Source organism: Lactuca virosa, chromosome 6, assembly GCF_052849685.1.
Source record: "Lactuca virosa cultivar CGN04683 chromosome 6, Lactuca_virosa_CGN04683_v6, whole genome shotgun sequence".
Lineage (NCBI taxonomy): Eukaryota > Viridiplantae > Streptophyta > Magnoliopsida > Asterales > Asteraceae > Lactuca > Lactuca virosa.
The window spans coordinates 19,995,782-20,018,070 of NC_136431.1; the positions used below are offsets into that span (position 1 = coordinate 19,995,782).

Here is a 22,289-nt window from a genome sequence, read left to right on the forward strand (position 1 = left end):
GCTTCAACAACAAATATTATATTTTGAATACGTAATTTTTCTTGAATAAAAAGCTTTTTAATTAAGCATCTCAACAACAACACATTCATGTAAAAAGACAAAGGTATGGATTTTTCCATTAATAACAGTAATTGTTCGATTTTTATTTTTAAATGTGAAGGTTAGATGAGAAAAACGAGCAAGACTTTGACTTTCTTACCTTAGAAGAGAATTATTCAATTGTTTGTTTAACGAAGCTATATTTTAGACTTTTGATTATGTTAAGACCATATGATAACTCCACGTTTAAATTTGAATTGGTTATGATTATGTTAAACTTGAATTGATTATGATTCAAAATTGAAATTTGAATTGATTATGATTCAAATTGTATTAAAATTGATTTTGATTATGTTAACTTTTTGATTTAAACTTAAATGTGATGTTTGATTGTGTTAAAATTGATTGAACATAGAGAATTGATTCATCAAGTTCTACGGTACAAAATGAAGAACTCTATTTGGCTAACTCCATATTTGAATTGTATGATGAATTACTAAAGAGTGTAAGAGATTTTTATTATGCTAACGGATATGGAGTATTTATTCGAGATTCAAGTAAAGATAAATATGTCACATTACAATGTGATCGAGGCGGTTTCTATCGAGATAGAATGTGTATTGGAGATAAAAGGAAGAAGAACACTCGATCTCGTTTGATTAACTGCCCCTTCCAAATTGTAGGTAAAAAAGGAAATGATGGTGTTGGGGTACTTAAGGCAAAAAACTTGACTCACAACCATGAACCATCTATTGATATCTCTGGGCACCCATCATTTCGTCGATTATCACCGAATGATGTACAAAGTGTTAAAAATATGACGCTTTCTCGCATACCCCTAAGGCAAATTATTTCTTCTTTGCGTCAAGGAAACCCAAACCTTCCGGCAGTCTCTCGAACCATATACAATCTGAAGGCGAAAATCCGCAAGGAGAACTTGGGCAATCGATCAATGGCTAGTGCTTTTTTTGAAGAGTTTGAAAAAGAGGGTTTTATCTATGATATTTTACATAACTCAATAGGGCATATAACCCATTTGTTTATTGCACATCATTTGTCAACTAAATTGGCAAAATCTTTCTCTAATATCTTTATAATGGATTGTACATATAAAACAAACAAATATAACATGCCGCTCCTTGACATCATTGGGGTTTCATGTTTTAATACATCTTTTTATTCTGGATTTGTATTTCTTGAGAGGGAGGATGAAGATAGTTATATTTGGGCATAAAGTGTGTTTAAGAAGACTCTTGAAAACCGTGAACCGTCTGTGATTATGTCTGACAGAGAGTTGACATTAATGAATGCCATAAATATGGTATTTCCGAACACGACAAACCTTTTGTGTATTTGGCATATTGAAAAGAATGTGTTGGCAAATTGCAAGAAGCATTTTGCACATATAGAAGAGTTTAATCTATTTATGTCAAGTTGGAATAATGTAGCATATTCAACAACTACAACTATTTTTGAGCATAACTAGGGTGAATTTGAGTTGTTTTATCAGACGAAGAAAGTTGTAATTGAGTACATAAAAAACACATGGTTGCTTTGAAAGGAAAAGTTTGTTAGTGCATGGACAGAAAAATATTTGCATTTTGGTAATCGGTCATCATCAAGGGCTAAAGGTGCTCATGCCAAACTGAAACAATATCTACAAGTATCTATAGGTGGCTTTCAAGATGTTACAAAAAAGATTTTCCTTGCAATCAAACATGAATTCAATGAGATTAAAGTGAAACTCGCAGATAAAAGAATCCAAGTTCTTCATAATTGTGATGCACCTGTTTTTAGAGAGATTTTGTGTCATGTGTCTCATTTTGCATTAGAGGAGATACATATGCAATATGAAAAAATAAAAACTGGTATTTACAAAGCTTATAGTTTTACATTTGCACAACATTATTTTTTACATTAACCTGTATTATATTTGATTTTTTAGGTACAATGACTTCTTGTACTGGTCATTTTATGGCAACCACGGCTCTTCCTTGTGCTCACAAGATAAACCATTTAGAATGAATGACACTTTCATTGGATCTTATTCATCCATAGTGGAGGATTGATACGTTGTGTTTGAATTCAGAAGATGGTTTACATAATGATGGAGCCAAGGAATTTGATGAGTTGCTTAGTGAGTTGTCTTCAAGATACCAAATGTGGCCTCAAAGTAAGAAAGAATTTGCTAATTCTATGATTACTAAACTTTTGATCTGATACGTTTTTTGAGCCTATGATTCGTCGACCAAAGGGTAGACCTCCAAAATCAAAAAAGAAAAGAGAAATAAATTCTAGCGTACGAGACCCTTATTCATCGATTACTTTATTAATATGTTTATTTGTAATATTATATTTGTTTTTCTTATTATTTATATACTATACGTTTTATATATGATTAATATAGCTTATTTAATTATCAACTTATTTCCTTAAGCTTTTTCATTTATGAACATGTTGATAAGGCAATAAGAATCTTTATCAACTCTTCGATTTGTGATCTAATATTTTTTTTTTCAAAATAATTTGTTGTTTAACAAAAAAATTGTTAATTGTTAATTAATTCTGTTATAAACTCTAATTAACATGAAAAAACCATCCCACTATTGACCATTAAGTTAAAACTTTTAGTATATGTTATAAGATTGAAACCAAAATAAACCTATTTCTATGGTTTTGTTTCGAAGTATTAGTTTCGGCCCCTCTAATTCTAATGTTTGTGTTGCGCACCTAATCTTGACAATTAAGTCCTCTTTACAATTTAGTAATGTTAGTATTGTACACATGTTTTACAAGTGACCATTGCATCATAATTACTTTATTTTACAAGAGACCAATGCATAATAATGGTTACATAACTACTCTATGTAGTATTGATAGCATGCTGATTTTTTTTATTTATAATTACAAATATGCAAAAGAAATTATTTCAAGAGCCGTTTAAAAAAAATCCAAGCTTTTGAATTTAAAAAATTCATCATATTAATTGGAAACTAAATGTGTTGAACGTATAAAGGATATATAGTTTGGGAAGATTTTCCTCTCTCTTCATTATCTTAAATCTTAAATTAAATATAAAATAAACTAAATCCTAATTCTAATAAATAAGTACAACTCTGCCACGTGTCACTCTCTAAGGACCCCTAAAATCGAGTTTTCCCGCTCATTTATTCATCTATATTTACGTAAATGTCATTCAATCCAAATTAAATCAAAGTTCAAACTGATGCAAAAAATCCGGAAATTTGAGCAGTCAACTGCATTCAAAATATTCAACCATTATTTTTAAATGAATAAAAATTATGGAAATAATTTGAAAAAATATGTTAATCAAAAATCAGATTCGAAATTCACGATTAAATTTGAAAGTTTGTTTATTTTGATTGCAAATTAAATATATTGCAATCATTAAATCCCTAAAAATCTGCAGTATTCTTCTCAGCAAACGTAAATACCATTTATACAGTTATTTTGTTTTTACCATTCTGCTCCATAACAATTCTGCTTCATAGAAACCACAGCAAACGTATTCTTCTTCATTCTTCTTGATTCTGCAACGCTTCAATAATTAAATATCAGGTTAGTGTATTCAAATATCAAAATTACAAATATTTCTATTCCCTTCATGGTCTTATTTATCGGTATCTATCACGTTCTCATTGTATGATTGCTATTCTTCTTCTTCTTTTTTGTAATTCTTCTTAATCGTCTACTTCTTCTACCTTTTCAGTTTAAAAGACGAAAAACTAATGAACATGACAAGTTCATTTTCTTTAAAAAAATAAAAAATAGTTTTTTTCAGATCTGAAACTTTACTATTACATTATTTTTTTTTTGTTTTGGTGTTACATTTACTTTGATTTGCTGTTACATTAAATCTAATTTATGATGTCAATTATTTTTACTTTGTCTATTTACGTATTAATGTAGATGTATACGAAAAAACTAATGAACATGAGAACTATTTTTTCTTTAACATGATTGTTGTGATCCAGCTTCAAGTTCATTACTACAAATTAGTGAATTAACCCATAATTCTGACATGATATGCCAAACCATTGGAGTTGACCTACAAAGTTATTAAAATTCTAAATGGTCAGTCTTGCACAGTAACTTTTGTTTTGATGGTATGAAATTTTAAAATTTGTTTGTATTTATCTAAATACAATCTCAATAAAATGATTAATAATAGCATACAAGTTACCCTACGTATAAACAAGGGTCTGTAAGAAATCTACTCATTTGGTTTACACATTAAAAAATATATATTACTTACTTTAAGAAAAAATTATTAGGTGCTGATTTATAATTTTTCTGTTTTAATTGTTAGTTAGGATGTTCTTTACGTTAGTTGCTGATTTATAAATTATTAGGTGCTGATTTATAATTTTTCTGTTTTAATTGTTAGTTAGGTTGCTAATTTTCCTTACAATTCTATATGGTTTAAATTTTCTTGCAGAAAATGAATATAGGAAATAAGGTTTACCTAAATAACATTGACCAGATAGATGAAAAATTACATATCAAGGTTCGGGTTTTGTCAGAAATAATAAAGTTTGTTCGATTGAAATGATCCTGATGGACGAGGAGGTTTGTTGTATTTCATATATTTTTTATTCATCATTCAATATTAGACATGTTTCATGAAAATAATAATTTTTTGTTTTTTTTTAACAGGGGACACAATACCATGCTCGTGTCTTCAATCAGAATTTCTCCAGATTTCGTCATCTTTTAAAGGAAGATGAAAGTTATATAGTTATAAAACCCAATATGGCTGCTGTTACTAATGGTTTTAGTTATACAGGTCATAAACAGACCTTAACTTTGGATTGGAAAAGCATCCTAAAAAAATGTGATGATTTCTCGGGTCCGGTCAATGGATTTATGTTTGTTGACTTTAATTCTATCATAGAACAAACATGCCCAAGAGACACATTCTTTGGTTAGTTATAAAATATTAATAAAATCATTTTTTATCATTTGTTTTCTTGGTTATAAATTTTATTATTTAAATATTATGATTTTAATTCAACAGTTTATGTTGTGTTATCTGTTGTGTAGATGTTATTGGACATATCGTGTCATTTAGGCCTCTTGAAACTTCAAATCCAGTACCATCCAAGCATTATATAAAACTCACTCTTAGCAACCTAGAGTGAGATTATATTTTATTATTTATTTATTATTTATTATCTTTAATTAATCACAAATTAATATTAATATACGATTTTTTGGTTTATTTAGTTCTGTACATCTGAAGGTTACTATTTTTGGAAGTCAAGCATATCAAATTTCAGAATACCTAAAAAATAACCCGACGGTTAATTGTGTTGTTATCGTGATGCAGTTTTTGAAGCTAAACATTTGGAATGGTTTGTATTCACTCTTTATATATAGATGTTTATAATTACTGTTTTTATATAATTTTTATTAATTGGATATACATTTTTTACAGGTATTGGTGAAGCTAAAAGTCATTTTGAAGTAACGAAATTGTTCATAAATTCTGACATTTATGAAATTAATGAGTTTAAAAATAAGTTAGTATCCAATTGTTTTTTATTTTTTTATAATGTATTTTAACTTAAAAAAACACAAATCCTAATATTCTTGAATTTAAATTAAACATCACAGGTTGAAATGTCATGACAATTTCGGTATAACTGAAAAAAGCATAACTACACTTCAAAGCTACTCTTCTTCATATACAGATGACTTTAAGGGCAATTTTCCATTAAAAACAGTTTGTGAGATCACCGAACCAATTAAGGTATATTGCATTATTTGATATGTTTTACATTTTATTTTTGCATAATTTATTTTAATAAGTTTTACATTTAATATGATACAGGAAATGAAGTTTTTATTAGTTGCTTCCATTGTTAATATAAGGCAGAATCTACCATGGTATTATGAAGCATGCAACAAATATGGAAAAAAAATAATCCCTGTTCCCAAAGCCAATCATTCGTATACCAACCCTGAGGGAATTTCAAAAACTATGGTTGTCGAGTGTACAAATGCACAATGCAAAAAATCTGAATTTCAGACAGTTATAAAGTAAACACATATTTATTTCTATTAATTTTGTCAATCTGTAAAACAACACTAACAATGACATAATTTTTTTGTTTTAGGTATATAATTCCAATGAACGTACAAGATTGTACTGGAACCATTGGATTGACTCTTTTTGATAGGGAAGCAAAGAGGCTGTTAAATATAAGTGCATACGAGTTGAAAAAGATACATGATGCGGTATATTATTCATACCTTAAAATCAGAAAACATTTACTTTTTTTTTTTTGAATTTATTAAAATATATCTTACAGGCCGGAGACAGTGATGCACTATTTCCAATGCAACTTAACGTGTTGAAAAACCGCAAGTTTGGTTTTGTTGTAGATATTACAGAATACAATGTCAACAACTATAATAACATCTACACAGTTCGCAGAGTTACAGAAGATATGTCCATTGTTTCTGAATTGGAAAGTAAAATAGAACTTATGGTATGTAACCTTTTATTGTTGAAAATTTACAATTCTTTACTGTTAAAATACATAACGATTAACATATTTCCATTTTATTTTTTAGAGTATTCAATCTGTCTCCTTAAATTAAGTTGCTTTGGAATCAGATGATGTTGTACAGTCTGTTCAAAAGGTTTTTCAATTCCTTTTATAAACTTTTATTTAGATTAGTTTTTATTTGGAATTAAACACTTATTATTATTTTTTTTAAATTAGGATGTGATCTCACAAACAGATGAAAGTTTTACACCCTCAACAGTTGATAAGTCAACCGCAACAAGTCCAAGCAAAATATCAGGTGATTTGAAGCGCAACCTCCAAGAAATTTATGATGTTGATTCTGGAGATGATTTAAGTTCAACTAAGGCTAAAAGAAAGTCAACCGGAGAGGAAACTCCACTCTTAATTCCAAAATTGGAAAAGTGAGTTGCTATTGGTTATAACACACATTTAATATATTTTGATCATTTGTTTTGGTTTTAAAGATATTTTGATTGCTTGGTATGATTTTTATTTTGGGATATTTAGGATGTGAAATATTATTGGTTTTGAATATTTTTGGATATTTTTATTGTTTTAAAGTGGACAAGTTAGTTGATTTTGGTTTTAACTCAAATTAAATATATTTTGAAGTTTATTTGCTTGTAAATATATTTTGAATTTTTTCTTAATATTTAAAATTTTTGGCCGATATTGCCTATGGGGTTATTATTGTTCAAATGTTACATCTCATCCAGGTTGTTAAGTAGTATAAGGTTTTTATGATTTTTTGGCTACCCCTTTTAGTTAAAAAGTATAATGCCTTTGTTGTCTCTTCCTTTAAGCATAATGCTATTGTTGATTTTCCCCTTTGAAGTGTATTGCTATTCGTATCTACTGGTGTAGTAGTATGTTTTATTTTAATATTTAATTTTTGTTTTGTAAATAGTTTTTATTTAGACTCTTAATTAGCAATGATTGGCTCTTTTATTTAAAAAGTAAAATAAATGAAGTCTAAACTGTTATGTCTTGATAAAATGACTATTTTACCCATTTTACCCCTATTATACTTATAAAAGTTTACCTTATTATACAAATGAAAATTGCTTTACATTTGAATTATATTGTTATAACTTGGTATATTTATCAAAGTACAATTTTGTGATAATAATAAATGAAATTAGGATGCTATAATAATCAAAATACTTGAAATACATTTTTATTTCTAGCATTTAGCTCAATATTTAAACAAAAAATGATAGTGATAATAATACCTGTTAATTAAGAAAAGGTGCTGAAACAGAATTCAGTGAGTATGAGCTTAACTTATAATATCTTTGCATAGCCTGTAGAAAATAATACAATGAATTAAAACCTTATAGTTATCCCTACATATCAACTTACTTTTTCGATAATATTTTTACAGAAGGAATGACCTGAATTCTTTCAAACTGAACTCTCCCTTCCAATGTAACTTCTTTACTTTCACTTGTACAATACTGTAACAACAATGACTAAATTTAAAGTAGCAATGATTCGAATAAAAAAAAAATTCCAGATTTTTTGTTTTTAATAAACAATTTTCCGAAAATACCCCTAAGATCTTTTGTTATATTAAAGGTTGCAAATGCTCTGAATCTAATTGCAATTCATTCGATAAGCACATAGGCATTCAAACTTCTTTTGCTATCACAGAAAAAAAAACACATTGTTGTAATAATCCAGAAAAAGTACAGGTAAAAAGAATGCAATCAAAAACTTTAACATAACAATTTACTTGAGTAAATTTCTTTTTATATATGAATTAAAAATTGAATAAAAGGATCATGTGTAGTCTCAGCAAAGACACCCTTTCCACCAGCACACTCCATCTCGATACTGAATATGCAAAATGGACCCATTTTTTAAAATTATCCTTCTGGAGCATGGCAAATGAGTTATGAATAACTATTATTTTTGTCACGATAATTATGTTATTTTTATTAAATAATCAATAACCAATTCTAAACAAAATTTATATCTTTTATTTTCTTCAATTAATTCATACATTTTTGTAATCGTGTCAGCATATTTACTGATCTTCTATAAATTTCGTATATTCAAGATTCTATTTCCTAATATTCTATACTCCCTTTTTAGATGAATATCTTATATTAAACTAAATTTCAGTTGTAATCTTATAAATCCCAAAAAATCAGGAACAAAATTTTATCCAATAAAGATGCAACAACAATAAAATCATAAAATCAAAACCTTTTTCCAATATATATATATATATATATATATATATATATATATATATATATATATATATAACTTTACCTCAGAACGTGAAACCGAAAATTTTGAAACTCCTCATTCGTCTTCTTTATGTTTCAATTGCTTCTGCGATTCTTTTTTCATCAAACTTACATCAGGGTGCTTCATTCAAGTTCTAATCCTCATTCCAGTTCACAAATCAACTGCTTTTCATTTTAAAGCCGTCTTACTTCCTGCAAGATTTCCATATCCATATGTCAGGTTAGTATTATGAGTTTACATTACATTGGTTTCTCTATGAATTTATGGTTAAAATTCACAACAAACTGTTTCATACAAGTTCAAAAAAACTTATGTGTTCTTGGTTTTTGAAGATCTTTGTTATAATATATACAAATAATAGAGCAAAATCTTTTATCTCTTGTGAAACAGTTGCAATTAACTGATGTTTAATCGAGATATGGAAATACTAGAACAAAAAGTGTTACCGAAATCTAAATAAACTTTCATTTTACTAACTGTAAAAAAATATGTTGGAATAGATGTTTATGATCAATAATCAATTTTTAATCATCACGGTTTTTGTCTATCACATGATTTTACCTTCATTGTTTCATTGGAGATCTAGGGTTTTAACCCCTGAAATCATCCGAACCCACGATTGGTTGAAATTGGGGAAAGAGCAGATGTAAATCGAATAAACCCTAGGTTGGAAACGAGGATGATGAGTCATGATGGTCATCATGGAAATAATTGATTGTGGCACTGGAAGAAGGAGAGTCTACCTTCAGATCGTATTTTTCAAACCTGAGTATGACCAAATCGGACGACGAGACGGCATCGTAGATGAAATATTCTAGGTTCCCTTTCATTCGTTGTTGATTGCGATCGATTATGGGGGAATCGATGAGATTCATTGACGACTAATCTTCGACGACCATCTATGGAAGATTGGAGTCGTTGTAAACAAACATCCAAATTTCAGATTTTCTGTGAAACGAATTGGTTTTTTACCTTCCTGATACGAAAACACAAACACAGAGAGAGAAACATAGACAGAGTGAGTGATGAATAAGACTTTTGTAGAGAGATAGTTGTTGGTAGATTATTGAAACTTCTTTTGCTAGATTAATTTGTTTAAAAAATATACGTAGCCCTACAGGAAACCACAAGTGATGGAACAATCAAATACACAATCGTAACACATATATTTTTCAAGATTATTGAAGAGTTACACAATATAAACAAATATAAAATTTCTATTTTATATTATTTAATATTCTAAATATTTCAATTGGCTATTTTGTTTAAAAAATATTATAAATGAATAAATTAATATTTGCAAATTTTGTTACACATTTTAATAAACGAATTAATAAAGGTAACTTTTTAAATACATTTACTTTATTATTATTATTTATTTAATTTTAACTAACTTTAATTGTATTATATAAACATATTATTTACATAATAAACAATTCATATTCTATCCTATGTCTTCTTATGCAGAAAACAACAGTAACATGTACCACATGCAGGCCAGAGAGAAAGGAAGACAAAGAAAAATATATTTGGAAAATAAAAGATCGAAGAAAATAAAAACAACATCGAACGTTCCAAGTACATCATTACAACATTTCTTCAAAAATACTGTTATATAGTTGTATACATATATTTACAAGTTTTATAATTTATTTCTATTTGCAGATCAATCAATCAACATTGTTCGTCAAACTCAAAATGTTAATACATTTACAACACCTGCAAAGCATAACACAACCATACAATACTGTCATTCCTTTACATATGTTAGAACTCCATTTTCTAACATTACAAATGTTATAAATCCGTTATCTAACATTAGAAATGGTAATTATTTATGGTTTTTAAAATATACTATTATCCATTATGTATATAATCGGGATATATATATATATATATATATATATATATTTAATTATTTATTTATTTATTTAATATATATATATATATTTTTGGTCAGATAACATCAGTTTCGATAAATATACCACTTCCAAGTTAGCAAACAAAAGACAGTACCATGTACTTTCAAATGAAATGACATCAAAAAATGCATCTACAGTAACAACTTCTTCATCATCAATCAAGTTAAATCCAGGATGTCATAAATTAAAAACGAAGACAAGACATTTATCCCCTATCCCATTGATTGATCTGACAGAAGATGTAGAAAATATACATCAAGTGAACAATGAAAATCTTATAGTTGGTATCTCAAATGGTAATCAAAAAATAATATCCATTTTACATTTCAAATACTATGTTGTATATAATTATAAAATTCATTGATATTTTATTCAACGCTTTTATTTTACAGAATATTTGGATCATGGTGATCAAGTTGTTGTATGTCAAACATGTCGTGCAAAGTTATGGAGAAATGAATCCATTAGAGGTAAAGAAAAGGGGAACACGGATTATTCATTATGTTGTGGTTACGGCAAAGTTCAACTTCCAGATTTAAAGAATGCACCCCCGACTTATGAAAGAATGTTCCGAAATATGGATTCAAAAAGCAAACACTTCATGAAAAACATTCGACGTTACAATTCAATGTTTTCTTTCACGTCGATGGGTGGTAAAATTGATTCTTCAATCAATAGAGGAAACGCTCCATACATTTTCAGATTGGGTGGTCAAAATTATCATAGTATTGGAAGTCTTTTGCCAGCAAAAGGATCGGAACCAAAATTCTCTCAGTTATACATTTATGACACTGACAACGAAATTACAAATAGACAAAGATGTTTTCGGTATTTTCTCAAACTTCTTATTCATAATTTAGTATTATTATTACTATATATATATATATATATATATATATATATATATATATATATATTACTAATATTATGTATAAATATATTTATTTTAGTGGTGAAAAGGATCAATCAACATCAACTAATAGTGATATTATTGAAGATATTAAGGTGATGTTGGATTCAAATAATGTCTTGGTTAGATCTTATAGGATGGTAAGAGATACTTTTCAGAAAAATCCAGAAGTTGATATGAAATTACGACTTATCGGGAGAAGGGAGCAAGATGGAAGAACATATAACCTACCGACTGCTTCTGAGGTTTCTGCTTTAATAATTGGTGACATTTCGGATTCAATCGAAAAGAGGGATATCGTCGTTCAAACAAAAAATGGTTGTCTACAACGTATCAGTGAATTGCATCCTTCGTATCTTCCTCTCCAATATCCATTGCTATTTCCATATGGGGATGATGGTTATAGTGTTGACATTCTTCATAGAGGTGTGTCATTTACGAACAACAGCAAGCGTGCGAAATGTACAATGAGAGAATATTTCGCTTATAGGATTCAAGACAGAGATCATTCGTTCTCTCTCATACTTAATTCAAGAAGGTTGTTTCAACAATTTCTGGTAGATGCCTACACTATGATGGAAACGGAGAGAATGTACTACATACGTAGGCAACAACATGTTCTTAGATGTGATTCTTATGAAAATTTACGTAACCAAAAAGCTCAAGGAACGACTGATATCTCGAATGTCGGCCAACGTGTCATATTACCTTCATCCTTTACCGGAGGTGCACGATATATGCTGCAAAACTATTTGGATGCCATGTCACTATGTAAATGGTTTGGATATCCTGATTTCTTCATAACCTTTACGTGTAATCCCAAATGGCCTGAGATTAAAAGGTTTCTTAAGGATACTTCACTTCAACCAGATGACAGGCCTGATATACTATGTAGGTTGTTCAAGATCAAGCTTGATGCATTCATTAAAGACTTAAGGGAGAATCAAATTTTTGGCAAAGTTCAAGCATGTAATTAAAACTATATTTTTAAATTTTTTATAAAACATTGATCTTATTATTATATTTTAAATATGTTTTAATATCTAATCACATTTTCTTTTTTTTGGCAAATTCTTTTACAGATGTTTATACCATTGAATTACAAAAAAGAGGTTTGCCGCATAGTCATATATGTCTATTCATGCATTCTGACAACAAGCTACCAACTGTTGAACTTATCGATCCGATAATTTCAGCAGAGATACCTGACAGAATTGAAGATCCTGAATTGTATTCACTTGTAAATGAGTTTATGGTTCATGGTCCATGTGGAGCTGAAAATATGAATTGTCCATGCATGGTGGATAAAAAGTGCTCTAAAAACTTTCCAAAACAATTCAGTAATCATTCGTCTGTTGATCAGAATGGTTTTCCGTTATATAGGCGAAGAAACGATGGTCATTTTGTAGAAAAATCAGGTGTAAGGTTGGATAATAGAAATGTTGTTCCATACAACAAATATCTATTGAAAAGATATCAGGCACATATTAATATTGAATGGTGCAATCAGGGATCTTCTATAAAGTATTTGTTTAAATACATAAATAAGGGTCCTGATAGAGCTACAGTTGCTGTTGTACCAACCAACAATGAATGTGAAAATAATGATGCGGTCGATGAAATAGCTGAATATTACGATTGTAGATATTTATCAGCATGTGAAGCATCATGGCGAATTTTTACATATGATGTTCATTGCAGATATCCTTCTGTTGTCAGACTACCTTTTCATCTTCCTAATCAACATCATATTGTATATGGCGAAGACGATGATATTGATGATGTTCTTGACAAACCTTCTGATGCGGCTTCAAAGTTCACAGCTTGGATGGAGTGTAATGCAATCGACAGTGAAGCACGAAAACTCACATATGTTGAATTCCCTACAAAGTTTGTTTGGATATTAAATGGTCGGTTTTGGAAGCGAAGGAAAGTAGGAAAAGCCATCGGTAGAATTCATTCTGTTTCACCTAAACTAGGTGAACCATATTTCTTAAGGATTCTTTTAAATAAAGTAAAAGGACCAACATCATTTGATGATATTCGCACCGTAAATGGTCAAACACATTCTTTTTTTAGAGATGCTTGTTATGCACTCGGGCTATTAGATGATGACAAGGAATACATTGATGCAATTAAAGAAGCAAATCATTCTGGATCTGGTTTTTATCTACGCTTTTTATTTGCTACATTGTTGATGTGTAATAGTATGTCAAAACCAGAAGTCGTTTGGGAAAATACATGGGAATATTTGGCAGATGGAATTCTATATAGACAACGACAAAGATTTAAGTCTGCAGGTATAACATTTTTTCTTATTTTTTTTAAATTAATTTATTTTTATTATTCAACAACCATTAAATAATTATTAATAAAATTATTAAATATCGACGACATATTTTATTAATTATTTAATATTTTCGTGCAGAGTTGTCACTTGGAGTAGATGAACTTAAGAACTTAACTTTGTTCGAAATACAACAAATTTTACTTCGAAACAACTCTACTCTCAAAAACTTCAAAAACATGCCATACCCAGATGTTGAATCCGTTTCTTCTTCAAACAATCGGCTTATCACCGAGGAGCTAGATTACGACGTTCCCGTGATAAAGAATGACTATGATCGTATGTTTCTTGCATTAACAAATGAGCAACGTAATATTTTCCTAAACATCATGAGTGCTATTCAAGAAAATAAAGGAGGTGTCTTCTTTGTTTACGGTTATGGTGGAACGGGTAAAACTTTTTTATGGAAAACAATATCTGCAGCAATTAGATCTGAAGGAAATATTGTATTAAATGTTGCTTCAAGCGGTATTGCTTCCTTATTATTGCCTGGTGGTAGAACAGCACACTCTCGATTTATAATTCCATTTGAGCTTACAGAGGATTCTTTTTGTAACATAAATTTGGAAGCTCTCCACGTACCTTGGCGTGGAGAGTACTTATGATGACCTTATATTGTGACATGTGGCCAAATTGTGTCAGCGGACTTGGTCATGGATTACTTTGTATTTTTTATGTGTTATATGGCTTGAAAAGCCCACAATGGGTTATTCCCATGCCCAACAAACATAGTCTTTGACATTGTTTAAAATTTAAATTTTGTTTTTACTATATCTTGTTTCCTTCTTTTATGTGTTTAAAAAGTATAGTTCTATGAAATAATTTCATTATTTCAATATATAAACACATCCTAATGAAAAAGTGGGATGGCTATGACCCCTTATGGCAGACATTCCGTCCCCGGTTAGTAATGGGTTCCAAATGTGGGTAATAAAAGTTTAAGCGGGTTATCATCTCAAACAACCGTCTCATATTTTACTTCCCTATATCAGAATCATAAATCCATCGGATATAGTTATACTCTAATTAATTTGTTCCCATGTAAGTAATTTAGATCTATAAAACATGAAAAATAAGATCTTCTAAATGTAAAACATGTTCCATGTTATGATGTTTATTATCACAGGTGTCCCGGTATGATGTTTTTTATCACGAGCTACGAGAGTTTCGTCATACATATGGTTTATGGATAAATTACATCTATAACGGAACCTCCATCTTTATCGCACAAATACAATCGAGTGTCTATCTTCCGCCATAAAAAACAACATAATCATCAGTAGTAACAACAAGAACATCGTCCACATGAGCAAAAAATGAATAAAATTTAGTTTAAACGAAAAAGTTTGTTAAATGTGACTTTTCTTGAAAAAAATAAAAATTGAAGATTTTTTTCGAAACGTTTTATATATATATATATATATATATATATATATATATATATATATATATATATATATAATTGTAATGTAAACCGGATAATCGAGCAAAATGTAAAAAAGGAAGGTTGTAATTGATTTAAACCAAAAAATTAAAACTTATTAGCTTTTATGAAATTAACCTAAATGTCCCTATTCCTAACGATGTAAATTAAATGGGAGCTGATTTTTCTAGGGAGGTTTTTGATACTTCTACTTAATATTTTATGTATAGACTATTATACCCTTCAATTCATTTAATTATTTAATTAATGTATGAATAATTAATATAAGAAGCTGATAATATGAGATCTCAACTATCTTTACGTGAATAATAAGCTCTAACATATATACCCAATTTCTTTTTCCAAAAATACATACATGACGCACGACCAAGCTTTCGAAATCCACAATCGGCACGACGATCTTCATCAACGGCTACTTTCGTTCATCTTTCAATCGGTAACCTTCAAAATCTCTATTATTAGTCACTAAAAATTTTAAAAATAACTAAATAAAATGTCAATATTCAATTCGTATCATCATGATTGGGTTAGGAAGATTGATAGGTCTACATATCACAAAAAAAGGGGAATAGAAAAGTCAACGTGGACCACATGCTAGTGGTAAACCTAAGAAATTTACTTTGAATAATTACACGCTTCAACAACAAATATTATATTTTGAATACGTAATTTTTCTTGAATAAAAAGCTTTTTAATTAAGCATCTCAACAACAACACATTCATGTAAAAAGACAAAGGTATGGATTTTTCCATTAATAACAGTAATTGTTCGATTTTTATTTTTAAATGTGAAGGTTAGATGAAAAAAACGAGCAAGACTTTGACTTTCTTACCTTAGAAGAGAATTATTCAATTGTTTGTTTAACGAAGCTATATTTTAGACTTTTGATTATGTTAAGACCATATGATAACTCCACGTTTAAATTTGAATTGGTTATGATTATGTTAAACTTGAATTGATTATGATTCAAAATTGAAATTTGAATTGATTATGATTCAAATTGTATTAAAATTGATTTTGATTATGTTAACTTTTTGATTTAAACTTAAATGTGATGTTTGATTGTGTTAAAATTGATTGAACATAGAGAATTGATTCATCAAGTTCTACGGTACAAAATGAAGAACTCTATTTAGCTAACTCCATATTTGAATTGTATGATGAATTACTAAAGAGTGTAAGAGATTTTTATTATGCTAACGGATATGGAGTATTTATTCGAGATTCAAGTAAAGATAAATATGTCACATTACAATGTGATCGAGGCGGTTTCTATCGAGATAGAATGTGTATTGGAGATAAAAGGAAGAAGAACACTCGATCTCGTTTGATTAACTGCCCCTTCCAGATTGTAGGTAAAAAAGGAAATGATGGTGTTGGGGTACTTAAGGCAAAAAACTTGACTCACAACCATGAACCATCTATTGATATCTCTGGGCATCCATCATTTCGTCGATTATCACCGAATGATGTACAAAGTGTTAAAAATATGACGCTTTCTCGCATACCCCTAAGGCAAATTATTTCTTCTTTGCGTCAAGGAAACCCAAACCTTCCGGCAGTCTCTCGAACCATATACAATCTGAAGGCGAAAATCCGCAAGGAGAACTTGGGCAATCGATCAATGGCTAGTGCTTTTTTTGAAGAGTTTGAAAAAGAGGGTTTTATCTATGATATTTTACATAACTCAATAGGGCATATAACCCATTTGTTTATTGCACATCATTTGTCAACTAAATTGGCAAAATCTTTCTCTAATATCTTTATAATGGATTGTACATATAAAACAAACAAATATAACATGCCGCTCCTTGACATCATTGGGGTTTCATGTTTTAATACATCTTTTTATTCTGGATTTGTATTTCTTGAGAGGGAGGATGAAGATAGTTATATTTGAGCATAAAGTGTGTTTAAGAAGACTCTTGAAAACCGTGAATCGTCTGTGATTATGTCTGACAGAGAGTTGACATTAATGAATGCCATAAATATGGTATTTCCGAACACGACAAACCTTTTGTGTATTTGGCATACTGAAAAGAATGTGTTGGCAAATTGCAAGAAGCATTTTGCACATATAGAAGAGTTTAATCTATTTATGTCAAGTTGGAATAATGTAGCATATTCAACAACTACAACTATTTTTGAGCATAACTGGGGTGAATTTGAGTTGTTTTATCAGGCGAAGAAAGTTGTAATTGAGTACATAAAAAACACATGGTTGCTTTGAAAGGAAAAGTTTGTCAGTGCATGGACAGAAAAATATTTGCATTTTGGTAATCGGTCATCATCAAGGGCTAAAGGTGCTCATGCCAAACTGAAACAATATCTACAAGTATCTATAGGTGGCTTTCAAGATGTTACAAAAAAGATTTTCCTTGCAATCAAACATGAATTCAATGAGATTAAAGTGAAACTCGCAGATAAAAGAATCCAAGTTCTTCATAATTGTGATGCACCTGTTTTTAGAGAGATTTTGTGTCATGTGTCTCATTTTGCATTAGAGGAGATACATATGCAATATGAAAAAATAAAAACTGGTATTTACAAAGCTTATAGTTTTACATTTGCACAACATTATTTTTTACATTAACCTTTATTATATTTGATTTTTTAGGTACAATGACTTCTTGTACTGGTCATTTTATGGCAACCACGGCTCTTCCTTGTGCTCACAAGATAAACCATTTAGAATGAATGACACTTTCATTGGATCTTATTCATCCATAGTGGAGGATTGATACATTGTGTTTGAATTCAGAAGATGGTTTACATAATGATGGAGCCAAGGAATTTGATGAGTTGCTTAGTGAGTTGTCTTCAAGATACCAAATGTGGCCTCAAAGTAAGAAAGAATTTGCTAATTCTATGATTACTAAACTTTTGATCTGATACGTTTTTTGAGCCTATGATTCGTCGACCAAAGGGTAGACCTCCAAAATCAAAAAAGAAAAGAGGAATAAATTCTAGCGTACGAGACCCTTATTCATCGATTACTTTATTAATATGTTTATTTGTAATATTATATTTGTTTTTCTTATTATTTATATACTATACGTTTTATATATGATTAATATAGCTTATTTAATTATCAACTTATTTCCTTAAGCTTTTTCATTCATGAACATGTTGATAAGGCAATAAGAATCTTTATCAACTCTTCGATTTGTGATCTAGTATTTTTTTTTCAAAATAATTTGTTGTTTAACAAAAAAATTGTTAATTGTTAATTAATTCTGTTATAAACTCTAATTAACATGAAAAAACCATCCCACTATTGACCATTAAGTTAAAACTTTTAGTATATGTTATAAGATTGAAACCAAAATAAACCTATTTCTATGGTTTTGTTTCGAAGTATTAGTTTCGGCCCCTCTAATTCTAATGTTTGTGTTGCGCACCTAATCTTGACAATTAAGTCCTCTTTACAATTTAGTAATGTTAGTATTGTACACATGTTTTACAAGTGACCATTGCATCATAATTACTTTATTTTACAAGAGACCAATGCATAATAATGGTTACATAACTACTCTATGTAGTATTGATAGCATGCTGATTTTTTTTATTTATAATTACAAATATGCAAAAGAAATTATTTCAAGAGCCGTTTAAAAAAAAATCCAAGCTTTTGAATTTAAAAAATTCATCATATTAATTGGAAACTAAATGTGTTGAACGAATAAAGGATATATAGTTTGGGAAGATTTTCCTCTCTCTTCATTATCTTAAATCTTAAATTAAATATAAAATAAACTAAATGGTATAATATAATAATACTCCTTAATATATAAAAAGAATTTTTTTGTCACATGTCATTTTCTAATGAATTTTAATATTTGTCATTTTGTGATAACTTTTAAATAAATAGTATCCACATGTCAATTTATTATTTTTTTTAATTTTTAAAATTAAAAAGTCACATAATAATTATAGTTATATATGTAAAGTATTATACTAAATTGAAAGTATCAAATGTAATAAATATTATACTAAATTGAAATTAATATGTTTCTTCATTTCTTATTTCAAAATTTTATTTTTAAAAATACTTATTATTTACATTTTAATATTTTATTTTTTTTAATTAACCCGTGTAATACACAAGTTTTACACCTAATAATTTATACTTAAAATATTAATCGGAAGCATCAACAAGTTCCTTAGAAAAATCAGCTCTCAAATTAAATATATGTAGGTTAATTATTGTCATTTAAAAAATGGAGTAGTTATGAACCAGTACGCCATTCTTTGCGGGTAGGAAGTTACAGGTCACAGGCCACTCGACACCCATACAAACCGATTCAAAACGACGTCTATCTCCACCATCCTTTTTTCATCGCTCGGAAATCGATTGGCATATTGAAATTTGAAATCGATTCAACGGATCTTATTTCATAAAAGTAATCATAGGGGTTTTTTGCAACTTCCTCGCAGATCTTCCTCATGAGTCTTAGGTACATTTTGTTTGACTTAATCTATTATACATAGAAAACGCTAATTTTTATTTCGTTTAATCTCGATTCGATTCGATTCCTTTTCCATTTCCCTTAAAGCTAATTACTGCATTGTCCTTGGGTTTTGATGAGATCACATGAATTAATTGTGTTTTTTTTTTCTATGTTGGGGTTTTCAAACGGAAGTTGATGTGAAATGAACAAATTTGTAAACGATCTCGGTTTTCACAGACGTTACAACTTCGGAATAGAATTTTTAATTGTTTGATCTAGGTTATATTCACAATTCACTATTATTGTAGTTAAACAGAAGCGTGTTTGATGAAACAAATTTGTAAAAAATACTCAGATGGTCCTAAATTGGTTTCAATTTGGGGAAAGTAAATTAGTACCTGGACGATTGGATCCAATCACTCTTGATCTTCTAACTACTCCTCTTTCATTGATACTTGAATGCACCAGTGAATCATGCATTACAACCCTTGATGCATACCTTTATAGGCTGCTGCTTTGTTCTTCATTTAAGTACGGAGGACCAGATACTTCATTACTAATTCCCAGATTTTGAATTCGATTTCAAAGAAAATGCATTTTATGCAATGATTTAATTTGATTCAACAGATGCTTAATTGTTTTCTTCGTTTCTAATTCAGTAAAATTGAGAACCAAGGTTCCACCACAGACAACTTCGATGCTATTTCAGACAGAGAAATTTTCGAGCTTTCAGGTCCCTTACACCTCACTACCATTGACTGGTAACTTTTTACCTTTCTTTTCTTAATTCTTGCTTTGGCCCCCTTCCACCTTTTTTGGTGGGACACAAAATTACAATTTTGCCCCACATTAGTCTCGGTTCAAACACAGTATAACATGTTCTGTCAAGTCATGTCATGTCATGTTATAGACCAATGCATGCCAATCACAGTATAATCTATTCTGACATGTCATGTCATAGTCCAATGCATGCCAAACCCAGTATAACCTGTTCTGTCATGTCATGCAGGACTAATCCGGATCACCGAAGATCTGTTGCAGCATGTTTAGTTCAAGGCGTATATATCATAGAACGAGACCGCCAGGAAAACCGCCAGCCGCCACTTGCACCGCCATGGTGGCAGTTCTTCAACTTTGACTTACACAGTCAACTCATCGATGATGCTGACTCATGCATCTTCGGTGCTATCTACAAATTCAAAAATCCAATTTCAGAATCAACCCCATCTTACATCATCGCGTTTCGTGGCACATTAACAAAAGGCAACGCCTTGTCACGAGACTTAGAACTCGACATCCACATCATAAAAAACGGATTACATCAAACATCAAGGTTCGAAATCGCCATGCAAGCAGTCAAAAACTTGGTATCCGGTCAAACATCAAAGTCAAACATATGGTTGACCGGTCATTCATTAGGATCCGCCATGGCTTTACTTGCGGGAAAGAAAATGGCAAAATCCGGGATCTTGCTTGATTCGTATCTTTTCAATCCACCATTCTTTTCGGCCCCACTTGAGAATATTAAGGATCAAAATCTGAAACATGGGATTCGGATTGCTAGCAGTTTCTTGACAGCTGGACTTGCTGTTGCTGCACAGATCAGGAACACGAATCAACAAAGAAACAATAATACGCCAGAAGATTCGTTTCTTGCATTGGCGGGGTGGGTCCCGTGTTTGTATGTGAATCCAGGGGATCATATTTGTTCAGAGTATATTGGGTATTTTGAACATAGGAAAAAGATGGAGGAGATAGGAGCTGGTGGGATTGAAAAGCTGGCAACTCAGCATTCTATTTCTGGTGTTTTTTTTAATGCAATTGGGAAAGAATCTCATGAACCACTTCATCTTCTTCCTTCAGCGAATCTGACCATTAATTTGACTCCTGCTGTTGATTTCAAGGAAGCTCATGGGATTCATCAATGGTGGATAAGTAATCAGAAGCTGGAGACTAGAGTCTACAGTTGAGTATCTATCGTCTTAAAAATGGTGTTTTTTAAAATTTGTTTTACCTATTTCTTAGGTCAAACATGTTGGCTTTTGTTTATATAATCTTGATTGACCATGTTTTTAGATTTGAACACAAAATTCACTTAGAAATTCAATATCACACATTTGTGTTGACCATGTTTTTACCTTATATTCTTTTGTAAGTTGAGCGATACGAGAATATAAACATTTGTGTTGGCACTCTGTCATGTATCGATGGAATCATAGTCATTTAAAATATTGAGCAGCTTAAAAATATTTGAAATTTGAGGGGTCTTGTACGATTTTATTCATAGGAAGAGATGGATGCCAATAGTAATATGAGAACCAATTTGAGGCGAGCTGAAAAAGTTGAACTCTATAGACAA

The 22,289-nt window shown here is 29.9% G+C and overlaps 1 protein-coding gene across 1 annotated transcript; it reads left to right on the forward strand.

The window, feature by feature from the left end:
* The first annotated feature begins 19,689 nt into the window (after positions 1-19,689).
* On the forward strand, positions 19,690-22,056 carry LOC145121170 (GDSL esterase/lipase At4g10955-like). Its single transcript, XM_079056955.1, has 3 exons — positions 19,690-19,936; positions 20,590-20,691; positions 20,940-22,056. Exons 1-3 carry the CDS (start codon positions 19,926-19,928, stop codon positions 21,898-21,900), a joined length of 1,074 nt encoding a protein of 357 aa, XP_078913081.1. The 5' UTR covers positions 19,690-19,925; the 3' UTR covers positions 21,901-22,056.
* Positions 22,057-22,289: the final 233 nt, after the last annotated feature.